This window comes from Lonchura striata, chromosome 4 (assembly GCF_046129695.1).
Source record: "Lonchura striata isolate bLonStr1 chromosome 4, bLonStr1.mat, whole genome shotgun sequence".
NCBI classification, from domain to species: domain Eukaryota; kingdom Metazoa; phylum Chordata; class Aves; order Passeriformes; family Estrildidae; genus Lonchura; species Lonchura striata.
In genome coordinates, this window is record NC_134606.1 from 36056188 (window position 1) to 36076924 (window position 20737).

At 50.3% G+C, this 20737-nt stretch overlaps 1 protein-coding gene and 1 long non-coding RNA gene across 2 annotated transcripts; one reads left to right on the forward strand and one right to left on the reverse strand.

Moving 5' to 3' along the window:
* Positions 1-4562: 4562 nt before the first annotated feature.
* On the reverse strand, positions 4563-10512 carry LOC110485076 (uncharacterized). The gene is made up of 3 exons (XR_002467861.3): positions 10328-10512; positions 9837-9917; positions 4563-4672 (listed from the first exon to the last, which is right to left on the reverse strand). It is a non-coding gene; the product is annotated as an uncharacterized LOC110485076 (long non-coding RNA).
* Positions 10513-11347: 835 nt separating this feature from the next.
* Positions 11348-13706, forward strand: HAND2 (heart and neural crest derivatives expressed 2). Its single transcript, XM_021524735.1, has 2 exons — positions 11348-11906; positions 12880-13706. The coding sequence occupies exons 1-2, from the start codon at positions 11352-11354 to the stop codon at positions 12976-12978; spliced, it is 654 nt and encodes a 217-aa protein (XP_021380410.1). The 5' UTR covers positions 11348-11351; the 3' UTR covers positions 12979-13706.
* The last annotated feature ends 7031 nt before the right edge of the window (positions 13707-20737 follow it).

Consider the following 20737-nt stretch of genomic DNA (forward strand, 5'->3'; position numbering starts at 1 on the left):
ATCTGACACACAGGCAGCTGGGGCTCCATTCTCCGCTCTCCTCAGCTGCAAAACCGTGTCGGTGAACTGATAACAGACAAGCACTTAAAAACCTATTGCAGGCACAAACTCCTCTCTTCAGGAGCTGTCTTGGCAAGATGGGGGTGAACCTTGCCCAGTATGCAGGGCAATAGGACTCCCATTACTTACAGAGGTATTAGAAAAGTGTTCCCAGATGAAAGCCTTTATCCAATTTCAATTGTCCACTGAATAACAACAACATTAAGAGCAACATTGTTCCATTTGCTTCTGTGTCAAACAATACGACGACTGTTTAGCATTACGTTTTGCTTCTCTGAGTAGCTGAAACTACTGTGGGAGTAGAAGTATTTACATCCAAAAAATCTGCATTCCTCAAAGCAGATGTTTTTAATTTTAATAACATCAGCCTATAGTAATGAATATCTGAAATATTCTGATCACTGAGTGCATGTTGCTGTTTAGGAGTAATGCTCCATCGAAGTTGGTTTGCAGAAAACATCAAGGAGCAACCAGGAGAAATAAACTTCTACTAACAGTGCTACCAAGAACAGTTCTGCTATTTTTTTTTTTTTTGAAAGCCACTTTAAATGTCCTTCTCTGCAGAAGAATGGCATTTTCTTCACTGTAGATGTGTCATATTATAGATCCATAGACCCATACTTGGAAAATTGCACATGTAAAATTTTTTGTAGTGTGTGCTTTACTTTTCCACACGTGCAGCCCAGATGTGTGCATGCACATATCACACAAAATGGGCATGTACTGTTTTTACAAGCTAGGACATATCTTTATGAATAGCATACAAATGGAAAGAGGGGAAGCCCTTTGTGGACTCCAGGCTATGCAGGGCAGAGTCCTTGGTAAAAAAAGGTGTGTGCATGTGCAGTACTCACTTTTCCCACTACTCTGTCCATATTGCAGACTGCAGGCTAGTGTAGCCGTCCTTGAAGTGACTGCAAAAAAGTGCTTGCAGTCCTCTAGCTCAGTTCAGGCTGCTTTTCTTGGTGGATAACAGTAAAACCAGCCTGCCCTGTGGTCTGCCTCCCTAGGCAAGACTGGTAATGGTAGATAAGGTACCTTGACTATGTACGATATTTTCCACCAACAGTAGGCACATGCACAACTTCAATTCATACAAATAGGCATCACTCTGACAAAAATTTGGCTTAAGCAGAACAACTTGTACTCCTGAGGTTTGTATTTGTAAATTTTTGTGATCTTTTTCTCATGGATGTCTTTTGTAAATGTTGTTCCATACATTATTTAAATTGACATACCTGAACTGATTGTTCTACAACTTTCCTTAATAAAATCAAATCTCTGAATGCCCTTGCCTGTTTTATTAAAAAAAAAAAAAAAAAAAAAAACCAAAAAAAAAACAACACACACAGAAGGGAAAACAAGCAGTGTGACTTTCATTTAGCTTTATGTGAGAAAAAAAGTTCAACTAAAAGGACTTATTTGAAAAGAATATGTTTAACTGCATGTGCTGCATCTGCATTCTGCTTTCATACTGTTAGACTTTTAGTCATCAGTGTCTTAGAGTGCCATACTTCATGTATGTGTGCAGGCTGAGATAGGAAAAGCTTGGTACTGTGTGATATGTGAAGCAAGTGTTTCAAAATCTACACTTCCAAATCACTGCAGCAGACCACTGGACCTGCCAATTATTCTTTGATCTTTAGGTGACTTAATCTGGATCTAGGTGCTCAGGGTAAGAAATATCAGGACTTGGTCATAAGAAAGAATTAAAACAAGGCATGGAGACAGGTAAAAAGCATATGCTTAGCACCTTAGATGCAAATATGTTTGCATTATACAAAACACTTTGAGGATGTATGAATGTTTTTGAGTTTTTTTACAGTGGAATATGATTCTGAAAAAACATATTGGGTTTAAATTCTCAAAGTGCAGAATCTGCACTTAACTCAAGGAACATTAGATTTTTTACCACTTGAAAATCCTCTCCCTGAAGTACTTATCTTTATTTTAGCATGCTAGTAATTCCCATTTTAAAAAATCCCTTCAAAACTAAAGCTGTATTTTAGCTCTATGGATGCATCAATTATCTCAAACCTTAATAATATTACAGTAACTAGAAAGAAAACAGCCTAATGTGTTTATTCTGAGATCGAAAGTAGAGCATTACTTCTGAGGAGAAGTTTTGTGTATCAGTAAACCATGAAAGGTTTACCAGTAATGCCAGTGGCACCATAAATAATCAAAGCACATCCGTGCAGTGGTCAGATGTAAACTCTTGTGCCAGCATTGCTCCCATGAAAATCTCAGGGAATTTTGTCATTGAACTGAAGGGCACAGGGTTGTATTTCTATGTTCCAGGGGTGGCTGGGAGGGGGAATATGAGTTATTACTTTTTGCGTAGGCATCTTTAGATGTACCTGCAAAACTGTTGAGTCACAAAACCGTTGAATCCTTAAGTTTTGCTGCTAAAGAGAATCCATAAAAAGAGATTTATTGTCATATTTCCTTTTTGTGTTGCACTGTTCCCCTCCATCATAAAATATTATCCTTGGTTTATAGTAAAGCAAATATAGCAGCTTAGTTCATAAACGCCAAATTCTTCTCTGTTACACTCCGACTTTCAGACATAACCGAATTAGCTCCGATCTGTTCTGATGCCGCCCCGAGCCGCAGGAAGGAGGCTTATCGAGCCCCGCTGTTCAGAGGGCTCGGTGTGCAGTGACAGAGGTGGACCCGCACCAGCCCGCAAGTCCGCAGGAACCCGTCCGAGCAGCTCCAACTTTTATTCTTCCTGACGAAGATTTAAAGCGGCTCTGTACAACAGTCAAACAAGAATAATCACTTGTGGAAAATATAACAAATCTAAGAGCGGTTTAACAGCGAGAGAGGGAGCGAGTGCCGCAGATAAAACCAACTGCTCGGACTGCCCTGCCTGGGGACAGACGGGCCGCCCGCCGGCTCCCTGACCCCGCATGAGGGGCAAGGCGGTTCTCGGGGAAAGTCCCTTCTGCTGGAAAACTCGTGGCTTCAGAGCAGACGTTGCAAAACACGACCAAATAAAAATAAAAATAAAAATAAAAACACAAATAAAACAATTTTTTAAAATTTAGCTGGGGAGATCGCGGGTGATTTCTTAGTTTTGACGGAGGTCACTCACTCAGTGGCTCCCCGGGCGGTCCCGCTCAATTCCCAGCCCAGGGAAAGGTGTCTGCGGGGCTGTACGGCAGAGACGGGGAGGCAGGGGCAGGCGGGGGCGCTGGCAAGGGAAACTCGCCCCAGCGTGCAGGTAGCCACAAGCCAGGCTGTAATTACAAAACAAACAAGGTGAAATATTGAATCGGCCTCGCCCGTGACAAGATCTGCGCTTTTTTGCCGCCAATTTGTTTGTGGAGCTCTATTTAAAGGCGCTTGATTGAGGAAACGTTGAAAATAGCAGTTAGGGTTTCCCTAATGAGACCTCTAGAGGAAAGCAGTGGCATTCAGGGGGCTGCAGCAGGAGGAGGGGAAGCGCTTAACCCTTTCCAGCCGCCCCCAGCCCGGCGGGGCCGCCGCCCCGTGAGGTGCGGTGGGCAGGGGGCCAGCCCGCCGCCTCCCCTCGGCCTCTGCATTTCCAGCACCGGCGGGAGGGGTGCCGGCGGCCCCGCCCGGGCAGTGCCGGGGCAGGGCTGAGCGTCCCCGGCGGCTCCCGGAGGGGCGGCCCGTGTCCCCGAGCGTGCGCCCCGAGAGGACAGCAGCGTCGGGGCCCTGACCCCCACCGCCCTTTGATGTAGTGGGTCTATAACCGTGCGGCTACGGGCTGATGCTTCAACACAGTACCCCAAAGGCGAGCTCGGGAGGAAAAAAATCAAACCGGCCTTTAGAAATCCCGAAAAGGCAGGGAACGTATTGAACTAATAACGAGATGTGCCACACCAACGCGCAGGGACTTGTGACACTCCTTTCTTTCGATCCATCGCTCCCATTTCTGTCGCTGTGTGAGCCTGCCCCGACACTCATTCTCGCAACCTCGCGCACGCTTCGTGCTCATTAGCGCCTGGCTGAACCCCGTATTACACACGAATGAGACCGCCGGTAAAAATTTCGATATTTTGAAAGGCGCTAATGCCTGTGAGGGAATGTGGATCGCAGTCCTCTTCTGCAGGCTGCCTTCTCAAAGTGCTAACACTTGAACGACATTGATATCTCCTCGTTCTAGATTTTATAAGTCAACTTTAGGTCCGAACAACGGGGCTTGGCTTTGCAATGAGTTGCAGCCTGTAGAGCCCTGGGTTCTTACCTACAGCATCTGATCGCCCCTCTTCCCGGTCACCGCACCAGCCTTTGCTCACATCTGAACCTCAGCCTGTTGATTATATATATATATATGTGTGTATGTATGTATATATATGTGTGTGTGTATGTATGTATACACACACCTGGACGGGGATAAAAATAAGCTTTTAAGGAATAATTAATAACAAGTGAGCATTGTCTCTCCCTAGGGGAAAGAAAAGGTGAACTGCAGAAAAACAAAGTGTTGACTTAGTAAAATAAGTTCTGCAGGGTGATATAAAGTATTTATTTTTGTTGTCGCATTTACACCCACTCCTTTTGGCCGAAGCTCCGTTTCCCTCCAGGTCTGGGGAGGTACATGACATTCACTTCTCAGTTTTCCGGCTTCTTAACTTTCCTGAAAAGAAGAATAAAGAAAGTTGTTTTTCCATCTAAAGTTCAGCAAATAAACATTTTGTGTATCCACAAATAGGTTATATCATCGCATCATCTGAATGAACAAATTACGGTATGCGGCCGTGCGTTTCTAGTAAAATCTCCTGTATTCTGTTTACATTATAGCATTTCTGTTTGTAATTATTTTATTTTAATTTTATGTCAGTTTTAACACAAGCCAGACCGGTTTTCCCTCCGTGTTTTGTACACAATGCTCTCTTTCTCGATAAGATGTTCTGTCCTATCTTCTCGCTTTTTTCTTTTAAAAAATGTTTATAGTTCCCCAAGAGCAATTCTCCAATATTTCACTCTTGCATTTTAAGGACTTGTCCCTGTCTTGCTTTATTTGTTTGTGTGAAATTTAGTTTGAAAGGAGATCAGAGAGAGCAGGAGGGGTTTGTAATAAGAGAATGACCAAGTGACCTAAAGGCTGATTATATGTCATTAACTGGAGACTTGGTGTATCCAAATTACCAAAAAGACCTCACTCAGCCAGATCAATTACACCGGGATACGCGTATAGGAATTGCGGTACGGGCTGATGCTTGCAACAAGTGTGCAGCCGACATTTGTAGGACTCGGCTGCTGAATTTTCGGCCGAGCCCGTGTGCTGCAGCCGATCCCGGGAAGCGGGAGCGGGGTGCAGTGCAGCAGGTATACGGCGCGAGGGACACCGACAGGACGACACCGACATTTTGGGGCGTGTAGTTAGGGCCAAATTGCAGCTAATTTTCACTGCTCCAGAGGGATTTTTCTCTTAAGCCAAGCGAGGTTACCTTTGATCTATGAAGGCTTCTTAAACCCCAGCCTCGTTAAATGGAGGCTTTCCATGAAGAATGACAATAGAATGTTGATTTTTGTTAACCTAACCACAAAACGATGCCAATAGAAGTGTTGATTTTTGTTAACCTAAACACAAAACGATGCCAGCCTAGCCTTCTTCTTCCTCCACCGTCTGAACTTCAGATGCTGGACGACAAAATATTCGTTAATGAAGGCAATTGCATTCGCCAGCAATTTCATCAGAGTCAAACTCTTAAGATGTTCTTTCCCGGGAATACAAACAAATATTAACTGGGAAAATAGCGTGTTTATCTGTATGCATGTTCGTGTTTATACATGCATGCATGTATAGGAGATGCACATAACAATTACAATAAATAGAGACAGACTGCGCTCACTGCAGAATTTTGTAAGGTCTTTATTACTATTCTTCTGACAAAGAAGGGCTCTTGGTTGGAACTCGTTATGTTTTTCTTTTCTTTCCCTGATTCCTGTCCAGGGTCTAAATGCAACTCTGGATGCTCAGTCACAAATATAAGCAATCCTCGAATAATTGCTTGCACATGCAGCGCTAAAACGCGTAGGGTCCCGCGCTTACTGCCAATCATTGCGACTTACGAAATGGTCAGTGTCTTGGTGGCTTGGGTTTTTCTCATCCCTGATCTATTTTTTTTTTTTTTTAATACACAACGGCTGCGAGATTATCATGCCTGAAATATGTGGGTGTTCATTACCGATAATAGTAACGTAAACCAGGGTTCCTTCACCTCCAAGGGCAGCGATTAATTCGGGCCTTCTGGGCCCGATCCGCCCTCTGCCCTGGGCGTTGAAATACAGGTTGTGTGAGCACAAGAGAGGGTGCAAGCCAGGCCCATTAGGCACAAGTCCTTTTCATTAACCCGCACTGACCTCCAAATCATATTTCTCCATGCCTCTTTTCAAAAATCCTTTTTCTTGCGTGTTTATGCTCTTTGATGAATTCCTAAGCAACGCCCCAAATATAGGATGCATCGCATCCCTGGGACACGGGATGCTCCAGCATCCTCAAATCCATCCGAGCATGATACCCCTTTCTGATACGTTTGGTCCCGGGTCAATGACATCATGCACTCTATAAATTCAAACCCGTCTCGGCTTTTCAAGCCGTGCATCGGGCGGTTGAGCGATGTGGTGGGCAGCCGGGGGAAAGGAGAGAGAATCGGCACCCCGGTACTTAGGGAGCTGCAGGAAGGAGAGATGCCGAAGGCGCTGCACGGCCCCGGTAGCGCCTCAAAAGCAAAGTACGGGGTGTCCTTGGGGTGTTTTCGTGTGTCTGATTATTTCTAGGCTTTAATGAAAATTATAGAGGGAGATCTTGGTGCTGCTGCACGGAGCGGGGTACGTCTGGTGTCGGTACCGGGCACCTCAGTGGTGACTGCGGCTCCCGCCGCTGCCCCGTCCCCATAATCGTCCCCCCGGTTTCGGACGCTCCTCAAAAGGAAGGTGCGGTCAAGAAACAAATGAGCGGGCTCGCTGCCCAGGCACCGGTGAGGCGCCTCTCTGCCCCTGGCCTGCTCCTCACAGGGCCTGGCCCAGTGCAGTGTTCTCAGGTCAGCCAGCCCGGGAGTCCCCAGCAGATGTGGGTTTCCGACCACCCAGCGTCGGCATCTCTTCCCTGTTTCCATACGGTTTTCCCCGACTGATTCGGAAAAATTAGCTTAATTTGCAATTTAGCTTAATTCACACAAGCCCGGGGGGGAGAAGGGGGGAGCACAGCTCTATTGTTCTGTTATCCAGACTCCCACCCTGGTCTTGGCCCGGAGGAGAGAAGTGACCTGGCGATAAGCGGCCCGGCGGCGACGGAGCGCCGGGCAGGGCAGCGGGTGGCCCCGGCGGCGCGGAGCGGGCGCCCGGCCCGCCGCCCCCCGCCGCGGCTCCGGCCCCCGCTCCCCGGGCGCGCCGGGCACCCACCGGGGGGCAAGGGCAGCCCCTTCCTCTCGCTCGGCCGCGCGGAGAGTTGCAGGGCTGGAGAGGCAAGAACCGCAGGGCACAACCTAACGATACAGCGCCCACACACACCGACTCCCGAAAAAATAAAATAAAATAAGATTTTAAAAAATTTTAAAAACGGATGGAGGAAGAGAATACCAGCCTCGGCACAGTCTTCACCAAAATTTCTTTATTATGGCAAGCTAAGAGAGTCCTGTTTGGCAGCAGAATCCAAATAAATCGCCGCCTAACATGCAACTATTTTGGCAGGGGAATAAAGTGACATAAGATTAGGGCTTCTTTTTCTTTTCTGTTTGGTTTTCTTATTGGTTTTTTTTAACCATATGATTTGTGCACAACAAAAAATTCTAATAAAATAATTACGTGTAAGATTGGTAAAATGATGGTGCTTTTAGCGGACTTTGAGCATAATATTTGGAAAGGTACTTTGAGCTGCAGCATTTTTCAACGTGTGGATCAAACAGAAAAGACTACAACCCATGATGGGAAATCCTGAGCATTTAAAAGCTGAGGGAGGACAAGAGAGTTGCATTTGCTCTAAAACTCGCTTTATAAAACTCATAAATAACTGCTGGGATAAGAGGGAAATATATATATATATATATATATATATATATATATATATATATATATATATATATATATATATATATATATATATACATATATATATATATATATGTAAGATTCTTCTGGTTGCTTTATCTAGAGATCCTCTTTCTCCAAAGTTAATTAAGCAATCACGATGCTAGCTTTGGAGACTGGTGTTCTGATCGATATCTCCTGTACATTTTATTACTTTTTCTCTGTCTCATGTATTCAGTTTCCTTCATCATTGGAGATGTTATCAGAGCGGCCATAGTGTCTTGTCACAGAGACTGTCACAGTTGCAGTCTAACCTGCAGTGTATCGGAAAGCTCGTACACAAACAGGGAAAGTGTAAAGAAACACACATCTGTTTGCAAGCCAAAATAATTTTCCGGCCTTGACAATGTCCACTTCTTCCCATCAAGAATACATCGCAGCGAAACAAAGCTGGAGAACCGCGGAAGAAACTGGGTGGATTTCCAGGCTGCGCCCTGCAGACATATCATCCCGAGCGGCGGGGGCACCCTGCCTGGCCGCTCCAGGGCTCTGCCTGCACGGTCTGCCCACGGCCTTCCTTACATTTAAAAATCCACACTGCAGACACATTCTGTCCTTGGTCTAACACAATATATACACGTGTGCTTGTACGTATATAGATACAGATATCCATCAGCTGGCTACAAGCAAGTGTGTGCACGTATAAAATATACGTGTAATATACATCAATTCTACATCTGGACTAGTTTTTCACTTTCGTACTCAGTTTACACCCAGATGCTCACCCATATGTGTATATGCTTATAAAAACCTACGCCTGCATGTCTGTGCTCCGTGCACGTCTCCTCTCCAGGTCCGACTCTGCGCTCCCCGTCCTGCCGAACCGCGGGGCCGGCACTCTTCCCCGCCTTTAGCATTTCCCCGACGAAGCCAGCTCCCGCGTACCGCGGCAGGCTGCTCCTTGGCGGACGGCCTCATCCGTGGAGACCGTCCACTGCCTGCAGGGCATTCCTCGCCGGGAGCCGGCAGAGCCACTTGCAAAGCCCCCGGCTGCCAACAAGCCGCCGTGAACCATCGGCAGCCCTATCCACGCCGGGACCGCCCGAGCTCAGCCTGCCTCCTCTCCCGTCTCGATGCCCATCGAGATGATTTTCGCCCTCTTCCCACCACCCAGTGCTTCCCCCGAGGTACCCCCACAGCCTCTGCAGAGGAGCCAGAGAGCGCATTAAGCTACTGCAGAAATTGGACCACAGTTCTTGCTGCCTTCTTTCGCAGACTCCTCCATCTCTGTCTTTCTCTTTCTTTAATTTATGACCTCTCAGTTCCTGTTGACACAGTTTTCCACACTGCCTATATTGCAGAACTGCATTACAATATACGCCGAATCAGCCTAGGCGTCAGCCAGAACAAATAAGGGTGGGTATTTTGTATTTCGCATCTATTTAGTAATGCTCGGTTCCATTTGAGGATGACAACAAATGCACCTCGCCTCCCAGTTATCAATGAGTTACAGTTTGAGATTAATTTCTCTTTTTTAATATATTCAAGCTTACTAAAGCAAAGCACCTAAATAGCTACGGGAGATTTCCTCCTTGGCCTGGCTGTTAAGCAAACATTTAACTACTCCCTTTCGATAACTAAACCTACTTTCTGCAGATGCTGGTCCTTTTTAGTGCAGAAGCAGGAATGCTGAGAAATATTTATATATTTGTTAGTAAAAGCTAGAAAATTAGCTCGGAACATGCTGTAAAAAATATTCGGTTACTTACCGATTATACCGGTTCAAAAAGCATGAAACCGTGAGTCACTTGAGTGAAGGCTGGTGGAGGTGCATAGGCGCAGGCAGTAAGCTGGAAAAGAATCAGTTAAAGTCGGACTTATTATTGATATCTCAAAACAATTCTTTCAAAACCATCCCCGCCCAAGCCCCGCGCGCTCCTCTGCCTCGGTCAGCCAGGCGGCGCGCAGCCCGAGCCAGCCCGGGTCGCAAGCCGGGTGACAGGCAAGGCAGAGCAGCTTCGCCTCCCTCCCCACGGAAACTAGTGATCTCGTGGTGTGTATTAACCAGCAATACGAGTATAAGCCGGAGCCCTGCTGGGACATGCCTGTCGCAATCGGGCATCGATGAAGTGCCCTCCGAAGCCGGTTTTATTTGTTCCTCTACCGGACCGGCACAAAGCACTTTTGCCAAAGCAACCTCAGAGCCTATCAAGCTCTCACATCGACTTTTGCCAAGAAACTTCTTGGATCTATACTGTACCTGGTTTGAGATTATCCGATATTTAAGTTTTAACGAGTTAGTTGGGGGTTTTTTTGTTGTTTGGATTTTTTTTTTTTAATGCAGATTTTACTGTAAGGCATCTGCTAAACACTTGCATTAACCTCTGCCTCCATGATAATTTTTCCCCCCTTGTTTTAATTACATTAGGGATGCGGAGGGGCAGCCAATCCTAAAAGAGGAGCTCGGCAATTAGCAGAGCGAACATCAAAAAGTTTTATTGCGGAGGGCGGCGGGCTCCGCCCCCGCCCCGGCCATTGGCGGTCGCCGCTTCTGACGACATATATTAACCCGAGCGGCCCTAAACATGTAGCTGTACATGGAGATCGGGCCGGGGAGCCCTGCCAGTGCCCCGCGCCGCGCCGAGCCCCGCCGCCGCCCGCCGCCGCCGCGCCCGGCCGAGCGGCGCGGATGCCGCAGAGGAGCGCCGGGGCGCTGAGCCGCGCGGCGCGGCGGGCAGAGATGCGAGCGCCCGCCCAGCACTGACGGCCCCGCCGCCGCGCAGGGCAGAGCCAGCGCCGCCCGCCCGCCCGCCCCGAGCCGGGGGCGCATGGAGGGGGGCCGCGTGTAAGTACCACCCGGCCGGGCCGCGGCGGACTTGGCGAGAGCGGAGAGAAGCAAGAGGCGAGGAAGATCCCAAGCTGGGAAGCCAAGCCATTTTGTTTTGGTCGACATCTCTCCATAGATTTTTGGTGTTTTTTTTTTTTTTTTTTCTGTGCGCGCTTCCTCGAAGACCCGGCCCGGGGCGAGGAGGAGGAGGAGGAGGAGGAGGAGGCACAACGCATGAGCGGCGGCGGCGGCGCCCGGGGAGGGGGGATCGCTCGGGCACCCGCGGGAACTCTGCAGCAGCGTCCTATGGAGAGGCAGCGGGCAGCGGGGCAGTGCTGAGGGGTGAGCGGCGGGCAGCATCTCCCGCCGCTGCGACGGGGGTGGGGGGCGGGCGGGGAGGGGAAACCTTTGTTTTGGGGCCCGGGGGGGGCGGGGTGGGGTGCTCTAGGGAGCGGGGATGAGTCTAGTGGGCGGCTTCCCCCACCACCCGGTGGTGCACCATGAGGGCTACCCTTTCGCTGCCGCCGCCGCTGCCGCTGCCGCCGCCGCCACCCGCTGTGGCCACGAGGAGAACCCCTACTTCCACGGCTGGCTCATCAGCAGCCACCCGGAGATGTCTCCCCCCGACTACAGCATGGCTCTGTCCTACAGCCCTGAGTACGCCAACGGGGCGCCGGGCATGGACCACTCCCATTACGGGGGGGTGCCGCCCGGGAACGGCCCGCCCGGGCTCGGGGGGCCCCGGCCGGTGAAACGCAGGGGCACGGCGAACCGCAAGGAGCGGCGCAGGACTCAGAGCATCAACAGCGCCTTCGCGGAGCTGAGGGAGTGCATCCCGAACGTGCCCGCAGACACCAAGCTCTCCAAGATCAAAACCCTCCGTCTGGCCACCAGCTACATCGCCTACCTCATGGACCTGCTGGCGAAGGACGACCAGAACGGGGAGGCGGAGGCTTTCAAGGCAGAGATCAAGAAGACAGACGTGAAGGAAGAGAAGAGGAAGAAAGAGCTGGTCAGTGCTTCGGAACGGGACGGGGCGGGACGGGGCGGGGGAGCAGCGGAGGGGAGGCTGCTCGGTCGCCCTCCGGCGCCCCATCCGAGCGTACCCGGCTCCTCGCTGGGCAGAGTCGCCGGGGAATGCCCGTGGGGAACACCTCGGTCCCACCGGTCCCTGGCTGTAGCTGCGGGCCAAAAGCGAGACCGTGCGCAGCCGCGAGCGGCCGTCGGCGTCCGGATCCGACCCGGAGGCTGAGAGCAGCCGCGGGGGAAAGGCTGCCACATCAGGGCCCCACGGGGAGGTTATTCCCGGGCTGCTTCTTGTCCCATATCCCAAACCGTGATCTCGCAGGAGGCAAGCCTCTGCTGTCTTAAATGAAAATGCGGAGGCATGATTACCTGCTAAGCCCAACCCAGATTTAAGCCTTCGGCAAGTACGAAGTTCGAAGCGAGGGGCTTTCCTGCCTCTGCACTCGGCGCTTCATCTTTTTTTGATTTTTAACGGGACAGTCGGTTCAGGCCAGGCAGCGCAAGCCCAATTTCGTGTAGGCCCCATGGCGTGCTCCCGTGCGGTTGATTCCCGCATATGTTACTGGCCGCAAGTCCGGTGTTTTGCCCCGGTACGTGCTGGTGCCCAGCATCTCCCCGCACTCAGGGAGGGAATGGTTTAGGGGGGGCCTTATCGTAATCCCCCTAGATGGCTGGCGCTTCTCAGGCTCCAGCCCTGCGCTCCGGCTGCGGCAGAGCAGCGGGGTGGCACGGAGCGGGAATAGGCCTCCGCCGCTCCCACGGGCGGCGGCTTCGCCCGCGGCGAGATCCCCGTTACGGCTCTTGAAGCCCGTAGGCCTCGGCGAGCTCGGGTCTCCTCGTAATTTTCGATCTCGAAGCAGAGCAGATGCGACCTAGAAAGGGGAGGAATATATCTAACCTTTTTTTCTCTCCTCTCCCCCTTCTGTTTCTCTCTCTCCCCTCGCATCCTGTCTCCCCAGAACGAAATCTTGAAAAGCACAGTTAGCAGCAACGATAAGAAAACCAAAGGGAGGACTGGCTGGCCGCAGCATGTCTGGGCTTTGGAGCTCAAGCAGTGAGCACGGCAGGACTGGAGGAGCCGTCCTCTTAGTCTCGGTAGTGAGCTCTCCTCTGAGGACTCTTTGTATTTGGAATAATCCAGTTTATTTATGTGCAATTTCTCCCCCCAACCCCCCAAAATGTGGATATTTGAAGGAGAGGGAAAAAGCATTCCATATATGAAGAGGAAAACTCCAGCTTGTAAGGGGTAATGTCTCTAAATGTTTCGTGAATGTTATTTGCTCTGTATAACACACGTGGGGAAAACAGAATCATAGAAAAGGAAAAAAAAAATCCCTCCCTGGCATTAGTGTGTATGTGAAGTGTATCTTTAATACTTGGCCTTTTGGATATAAATATTCATGGGATTATAAAGCTATATTTCAACAGAAGCAGTTGCACCAATGTTTCGATTGACTCGGTATTTAGTGTTGTAATTTTGTTGTGGTCGTTCAGTATTTGAAGATGTTTTCAACAGTTATTGGTTATGTGCACTTCCGTCCGTAAGGGAAAAAGTGGAATCTAATTAATATTGAAGGTGTAAACGTTGTAAGTACTCAATAAACCACTGTGTGTGTTTTTTACAAAACAAAAGAAAAAAAAAAGAAAAAGAAAAAAAAAAGAAAATCCAAATCTTTTTATGTTTTATACCTCAAAATGTTTTGAATAACAGCGTTGTTTATGGCTTTTTTTTTTCATAATATTTAAAATATTCGGAAGTAAACTAAATTATAAAGATGGCTCCTAATTTTATTCTTAAACAACTGACTGAATGAAAGGAGGGGTAGAGGGAGGGATCTCTCAGCCCCGTGAGTGTTGAACAGAAACCGGCAGTTCATCTGAATAGGAATTCCTTGTGGTGGTGTTCTCCAAGCAGGAGACCTACTGCGAACGGGAAGTGGACACGGGTGCAAACCCCGGCGGGTCAGGAGTAGCAGAGATGCGCGGTTTTCGTGCCGCCGGAGCCCGGGCGGCGGCCGTGCCAGGCGCGGGCCCGCAGCGGGGGCGGCTTCCCGGAGAGGGGCCGGAGGCAGACGAGGGAGGCTGGCGAGCTTTGCTCGGAGTGATTATGTAGCAGGTAATTTTACGTCAAGAAGAAAGAGCGAACAAGGCAAGGGATTTGCGGGGGTCTAGGGGGGAGGTGGGGAGGGTGTGCTGTAGGGAATATGTAAGATTTACAATGAGCTACGATGAACTTAATATTAACTTTGTGGTTCCTAAAACTCTCCTGGGTTACACGTTTCCAGTACGCCACAGCGAGTATAATTATTTTTAACTTTTATATCCAGCTGTAAACTGTAGCAGCCCATTCTCTGGCTGTCTTTAGTACATTCATTGCTTCATCAACACGATCTCTCTTCCCTTAAATATTTCGCCCCGTCTATCGACTCCTTTACAAGGATCCCGGTGCCAGTCTCGTGACTTTTCTGCTCCCCAGTACGGGGGCGAGGGTTTAATACTGGGAAATGCATGGCATCCTTCTGTATCGTAGGCATGCAAGGAAAGAATGAAAGGTTTTTCACGGAAGGAGGCTGGCCTAGGTATTTTTTTGTCCAATCCGGATTAAGAGCAAGGTTTTTCACCTTTTTCATAATAAAATTAGGGCTCGTATTTTAAACTTTTATGTAAATCATCTCTACTTAAACCAAGCTGGGTCTCTCTCCAGGTCCAGGGCTGCATGCCTGCCGGCCTTCCCGTGCCACCGCGCCTAAGGAAGTGGTCCCCAATGAGACCCAGCAGTAAGCGTAGGTAGATGTGCAATTGCCCATAAAAAGATAAGGGAGCCCCAGCGTCGTTTCGCCGCCCCTGCTGACAGTGGGGAGGTTGCGGGGTTACAACAACCAGACAAAAGTGATGTGCCCTCCCTCCCGTCGGGTCAGGCAGCCCGGCTGTGCTATCCGGCGTGGGTGTGTGTTTACAGACACTTGCCTCTGTTTATAACACTTGGGGAGAAGAATCTGCCCCCTTGTTTGCTTTTCCTTGCCTATTAATTGCCCAGCTGATGAACTGGAGCTTCTCCTTGCTCAAAGAATTTTTGGGTTTTGGTGGGTTTTGTTTGTTTGTTTGTTTGTTTGTTTTTGTTGGGTTGTTTGTTTGTTTGTTTCTGTAGCGGCACAGGGTGAAATAAAAGGGATGAGGGGTGGCTGCGAATGCTGCGGTGGGGCACATCATGGGCAGCCGCTCTGCAGATACTGTGTCTTCCCTCGACCGAGTCACCGGGTTGCAACTCCCCCGAGGGATGCGCGGTAGGGCCGGCGGGCGGCTCCGATATCCGATCTCCGAATCGCCTGTGTAGTATTTCCACATTAATAATCTCCCTGTTTTGTAACGTCAGTTCATCAGAACCGGGAGCCCCTTTGAATCCGCTAAGGAGGATCTCTTTTAATTGTTCACTAACGAGGATTGTTGCTATTTTCTCAGGAGCAGCCATTCCCGCAGCTAAATCACAGGAGCCCTAGACAGACCGGAGCCGACAAAAATGTAGGTTTTGACGTTAAAAGCTAAATGGGGAAGCAGAAGGTAAATTGATGGTAGATTGGGATGTCAGTGCCCTGGCCTCAGCTCTCCGCCGGCGGAGCCAAGGCCTGATAACAGCGGAGAGCTGCGCTCCGCATCCTGCCTGCACCCGGGGGCATCGGCATCCCGTCGATCTGTCTGGTAATTCCTCGAGGCCAGAATATTTTTGGGAGCTTTTACTGAGGTTAAAGGCACGTAAGAGGAGGGATAGAAACCTTTCCCACTCTGCAACTTTCCTCTGTGGGTGCAGGGCAGAAGAGAGAAGGGAGGGCAGGGTGGAAAGCAGCCCGGTCACTGAAGCCCTGTTCCCTCAGATTGACTCAGGGATCCATATTTTAGTCTTGTAGCCTCGTTTCATGGCTAAGGGAGCGAGAGCCTCTGCTCTCTTTCAAGAGAACACAACATGTTGATTTTTTTTTTTTTTTCCTCTCCTTGAAAAGGAAGAGTGACAAAACTGCCCCGGGCAACGTCTCGCCTCCCCTTCCCTCCCAGGGAGCGGCCCCTCGGTTCCCCGGGGTGCGGGCCCGGCTGCAGCCCCGAAACGGCGCGGTCGCCCCCTCGCAGGGAGGCAGGACCTGCCCAGCGGCTGCGTGTGCCCTGGGGGCCCCGAGGCAGATAGCAGCGTGGATTTTTAGAGCTCGTCCGGCTTTTGGAAAGCGGGGACGCAGCGCGGGGACCGTTCTGTGCTCCGCTGCTGGCGGCGAGCCTATCAGCCGCTGGCAGTACTGAATTTTGGGGGACTCTGCAACATGCGGGACTTCGTTGCTCTCGGATGTGTATGCCATGCCTGCACTCCGGCAAGCAAAAGAGAAAAAAAAAATGTGGTGAGGCTTTTTTTTTTCCTTCGTTTTGTTTAGTGTTGTGTGATGGAGATATTTTTTTTCACACATACTTCCCTCTCCTCCGTGGTTCCCAGGAGCACCTCTTTACCGCAAAAGACTATTGCAATAATTATTTCTCGTTTGATATCTTTGTCAAAGAGGTGCAACGGGGCCTCTCGGCCAAGCCAAAGACACCCCCAGAACAAGCGCTGGGCCAGGCCATACGCGGGATATAAACAGGACTAGGCGATGCCATGGAGACAACATGAACTTGAAAGGTGGGCAGGGAGGTGGGGAAAAAAGGTTAATAATAAAACCTCTAAGCAAAATACCCTCCTTTTGCTCTTGGAAACCTAACCTTAACCCTCCGTTTTCACACATACTAGCCCAGCGACTTACAAATACACCCAGAAGAAATCCCCAAGTAGCAATGGGAAGGAAACTCATTCTGCACGCCTACAGACATAATCCCCTCTGCTGTAACGAAGGGCTTATCAATGTTTTATACATTTTTAATTTGGGAATTTTTTTTTCCTGCGGGCCATGAAATATTTGGAAGCCCGTTACGATCTTTTCCATTTCTAATTGGCCAATTACTGTTCAGCTGTTTCAGCTTGTCACGTACAATAGAGACTAAAGCAGAGTTGTTATCTGAATTATTTATTCACATAAATTTTAGCAAAGCCAAGTGATGCGCACGGGCAGCGGATTTCTGAGGTTCCCTGTGCCTCCCTCCTTCCAAACCAGCGTGGTGTGTGTCTCGCTCTTCCTCAGTTTTCCCTCCCCCCAACCCCGTTTTCGTCTAGAAATACCATTGCTTTGATGATGCGATTTTAGAGCATTGATTACAAATTTATTCTCAGACACTATATAAGTCTTTATATCTGCTATTAGAGACATCTGGGAATGATTAGAGCCGTCCCTCCCCCGGCTCTGCTCCCTCTATCTTGCAGCGAGGAGCTAGAGACATGTTGACGTCAGATCAGACGGCTCGGAGCCATCCTGCTCTCCACTTGGGTGTAATCACGGCGACGCTTTCCAAGCCCCGGCCCGGCCGGGCGGCCAGCTGGGATGCGGGTGCAGTGGGACGCGGTACTCCAGCCCCAAGGCTCCTCGGTACAGCCCGGTTTTGAACCCCGAAGGCTCCGACTCTTCTGAGTTTGCTAACGAGGTTGTTTGTTTATTTGTCTGTTTGGGACTTCGAGAAAGCCAAAGCGGTGCATTCCGCGGGCAGGTTACGCCCCCATCCACCCCACTCCCCCCAGCCCCCGGCTCAGCGCTTGCTTTATCTCAGCCCGATTTCTCCCAGCGCATTTGCTCACAGCGCTGTCTTCCAAAACAAATATCGAGCCAGGCAGATTTCCACCTTGTGTCTTGGCAGGGAGAAATTAGCTAAACAAAGTGCAACGCTTACGTGCGGGCAGTCGCAGGCGCGCCGACACCCCGTTATCCAGAATGGTAGTCAGGTTTAGAATGAGCCGGGAGAGTCAGAGGCTGCTATAAAACAGGACGATTCCTGACCCAAACGGCAGTGCTGCTGGCAAGGAGATGGCTTTGCACCTGCTATTAAAATCCTAATGAATCGCCTCTAATTGAGAGCTGAGGCTGGCTGACGGTCACGCTGAACACCCAGCGTGGAAGCCTTGGCTCAGCGGGACCCAAAACCACGTTTGATGCGCTTATTTTGACAAACTTTTTACTTTATGATTTTTTTTTTTTAGTTTCGTATGTTTTTTTCCCCGAGGAGATAAAAAAAATAGTAATTGAATAAATACAACTTAAGCGTCCACTGGCTGTTTGCAGTCTTGGATGGCTGACACTTGTCCAGCTGTACATTACAATCAGTGCTACTAGCAGGAAGGAGGGGCGGGGGGGTGGATGAGAAAGTAGTTGATCTTGTCTCCAGAGGAAAAAGATAATGTTAGACAATTTATCTGAAGGATTAAATTCTCGCGGTAAAATACTCTTGCCAGGAGGAGGGAGAAAAGAAAAACAAAGCCCCATGTGACTCTAAATTTTTAAATACTTCCATTTCTTTGTTCCAGCAGAATAAAATAAAATAAACCCCCTAAGATACCGCAACGCTCCTCTGTGTCTATCTGTAATCTCGAAAGGAAAAGGAACATTTCCTTTCTGAATCAGTGCAAACGGTATGCTGTAAGCTCGGCTTCCCACCACAGCGGCCGACCAAGGGAGTCGGGCAAGAGTAAGTGAATTTTTAAAAAGCTGTTGAAGTAAAGGAAAAAAAAAAAAGAAAGCTGCGAAATAAGCCATAACAACAGCAACAAAACCAAAACAAAACCCACAAAACCAAAACAAACCCATCAAAAAAAAAAAAAAAAAAAAAAAAAACCTGCAAAATCCTATTTCTCGCTTAATGGGAGACCTCTGACTGGTGACGGCTCTGTGGCAGGGCTGAGGGTGTCGTCTCGGCGCCTCTCCCCGGGGTGTCCCGTGTCCTGCGGCAGGAGGAGGCCGTGCGGCTCCCGGCGGAGCGGGCCGTGTCCCGCGGGGCTGCCCGGCCGAGGCGCAGGCCCGCAGGCCCGCGGGCTGGGGGCGAGGGGCGGCTGCCCCCGGAGCGGCTTCTGGAACAGCGGTAATGCCTTAGCGGAACAACGGAGATCAGTGGGCCCGCATCTCGGAGCCCTTCAGTTGCTAACCGTGGAGGTTGTTCAAAGCAGAAACAAACCCCTCCGTTGCCCAAAGGACTCGGTAGAAAAATGTGCAATTCGATTTTAATGCAGAGCAGCGGAATGGAATGGTTTCGCCGGTCTCGTCTATTGAGCGAGCATGTGGGGGTAATAGAGAGGCCGACTCTCCTATAGGGGTCTCTATTTGCATGCCGTATGTGGCAATAGGCTGCAACAGCTGCTTATAATGAACTTCTTAAAAAAGATAAATACGTGTGCAAACCCAGAGAAGTTTTCTAAAATTGGCCTAAAAGACAATGAAATGTCCTGCCAGAAAATACAGGAGGCGGAAGAGTTTAAAAATAGTAACAAAATTAGGTGCTCCCCCCACAAGCCTCTAGCCTTCGCAGCGCTGCCCGAAGGAGGACCCCGGCAGCTGAGGGGGTGCGGGAGGCCGGGGACGCCCGGGGGTCGGGCGGCGATGGGGGGAGGTGGTGTCTGGAGCGGTCTGGCAGGGGCGAGCCGAAGCACACGGATCGGCCTTGACCGCCTCTCTCCCAAATCTGGTTTTCATAGAGCCGCGCAGTAATTACCTAAAGCCATAACTGTCTCCGAAATTATTCATTAAATTCATTCCCAAGAATCTAGCGTCGCGAGAGGCTACATTTATGGCCTTTGCGCCCTCCGAGCATGACATCGTCTCTCGCCTTGCGTCCTCGGCGGCCGAGTGTTCAACATCGCGAAGAGGAAGGGGGAGACAAGGTTGCTCTCTCTTGCCTTCCCCTCGGTGTATTTGTTTGCGGGGGCTCAGGTTGCTTTCCCCCTTTTGGCAAAGGAGAGCGATGCAACCCGGCAGATACCTTGGGAGCGAGGAGGGTATTTTGGGGAGTTGCAGTGTTGTGCGGAAGATCATGTCTGTGCCCTGTGGTGCTGTCAGCAGTGACAGATCCCAGATGCCGTCGCTACTGTATGGCAGATTGAGTTTCTCAGCAGAAAACTCTCTCCCTCCCTCCCAAACGTCTTCAAAAACCTTCTCCAGATACTGCGGGTCACTTCGGCTCAAACGGGGAGAGAAAGGGGGGAAAAAAGGCTTTTCCTCTCTCCTCCCTCTCTCTTCCTCCCGCCGGATCTCTCTGGGGTGCGCGGGGGGCCATGACCGTGCCCTTGTGCACCCGGGGGCCGAGGCGTCCCCTCTCACCCTCGTCCTTGAGAGCCCGTCGCCGAGCACGGGGACCGTCGTCCAGGTAAGCGGGGGGCGGCGGGAGCGGGGCCGGTGGCCGGAGTGATTCCCGGAGCCGGTCCCTCCTCCCCCGGTCGGATATCGCTGCCTGAAATGAGTTTTCCGAAGCTGTGTGGCTGAGGTGTCCCCTTGTCCCAGACGCAGGGATGGGGTGGGAATGGGGGGACGAGGCAAGACCCCTCGCCGTGTCCCGCCCGCCGCGGCGGGAGGCAGCAACCGAGACCCGGATCCGCCCAAAGCCCCCGACCCGGCGGGACTCGAGCTACCGGGGCTGACTTTGGGGACTTTAAACGGGGGACCGGAGGAAGAACCGGAGGAGTAGGGGAACACTGTCCGGCGGGCACTGGAAGCACACCTGGCCGGTTTGCCAGGAGCCAGGAGAACGGGCCAACTGCGAATCCACAGGGGCCGGCAGCCGGTATGCCGGTAAGCGGCGGAGGTCGGGACATCCCCCCCGCTTCCCTCCTCCCCGCTTTTTTTCACCTCTTAAATGCAAGAGGCTCGTGTTTTAACATCTCTGTCTCTCCGAGACATATAATGAATTTCAGCATTCCTGTCCTCCCACCTCCGT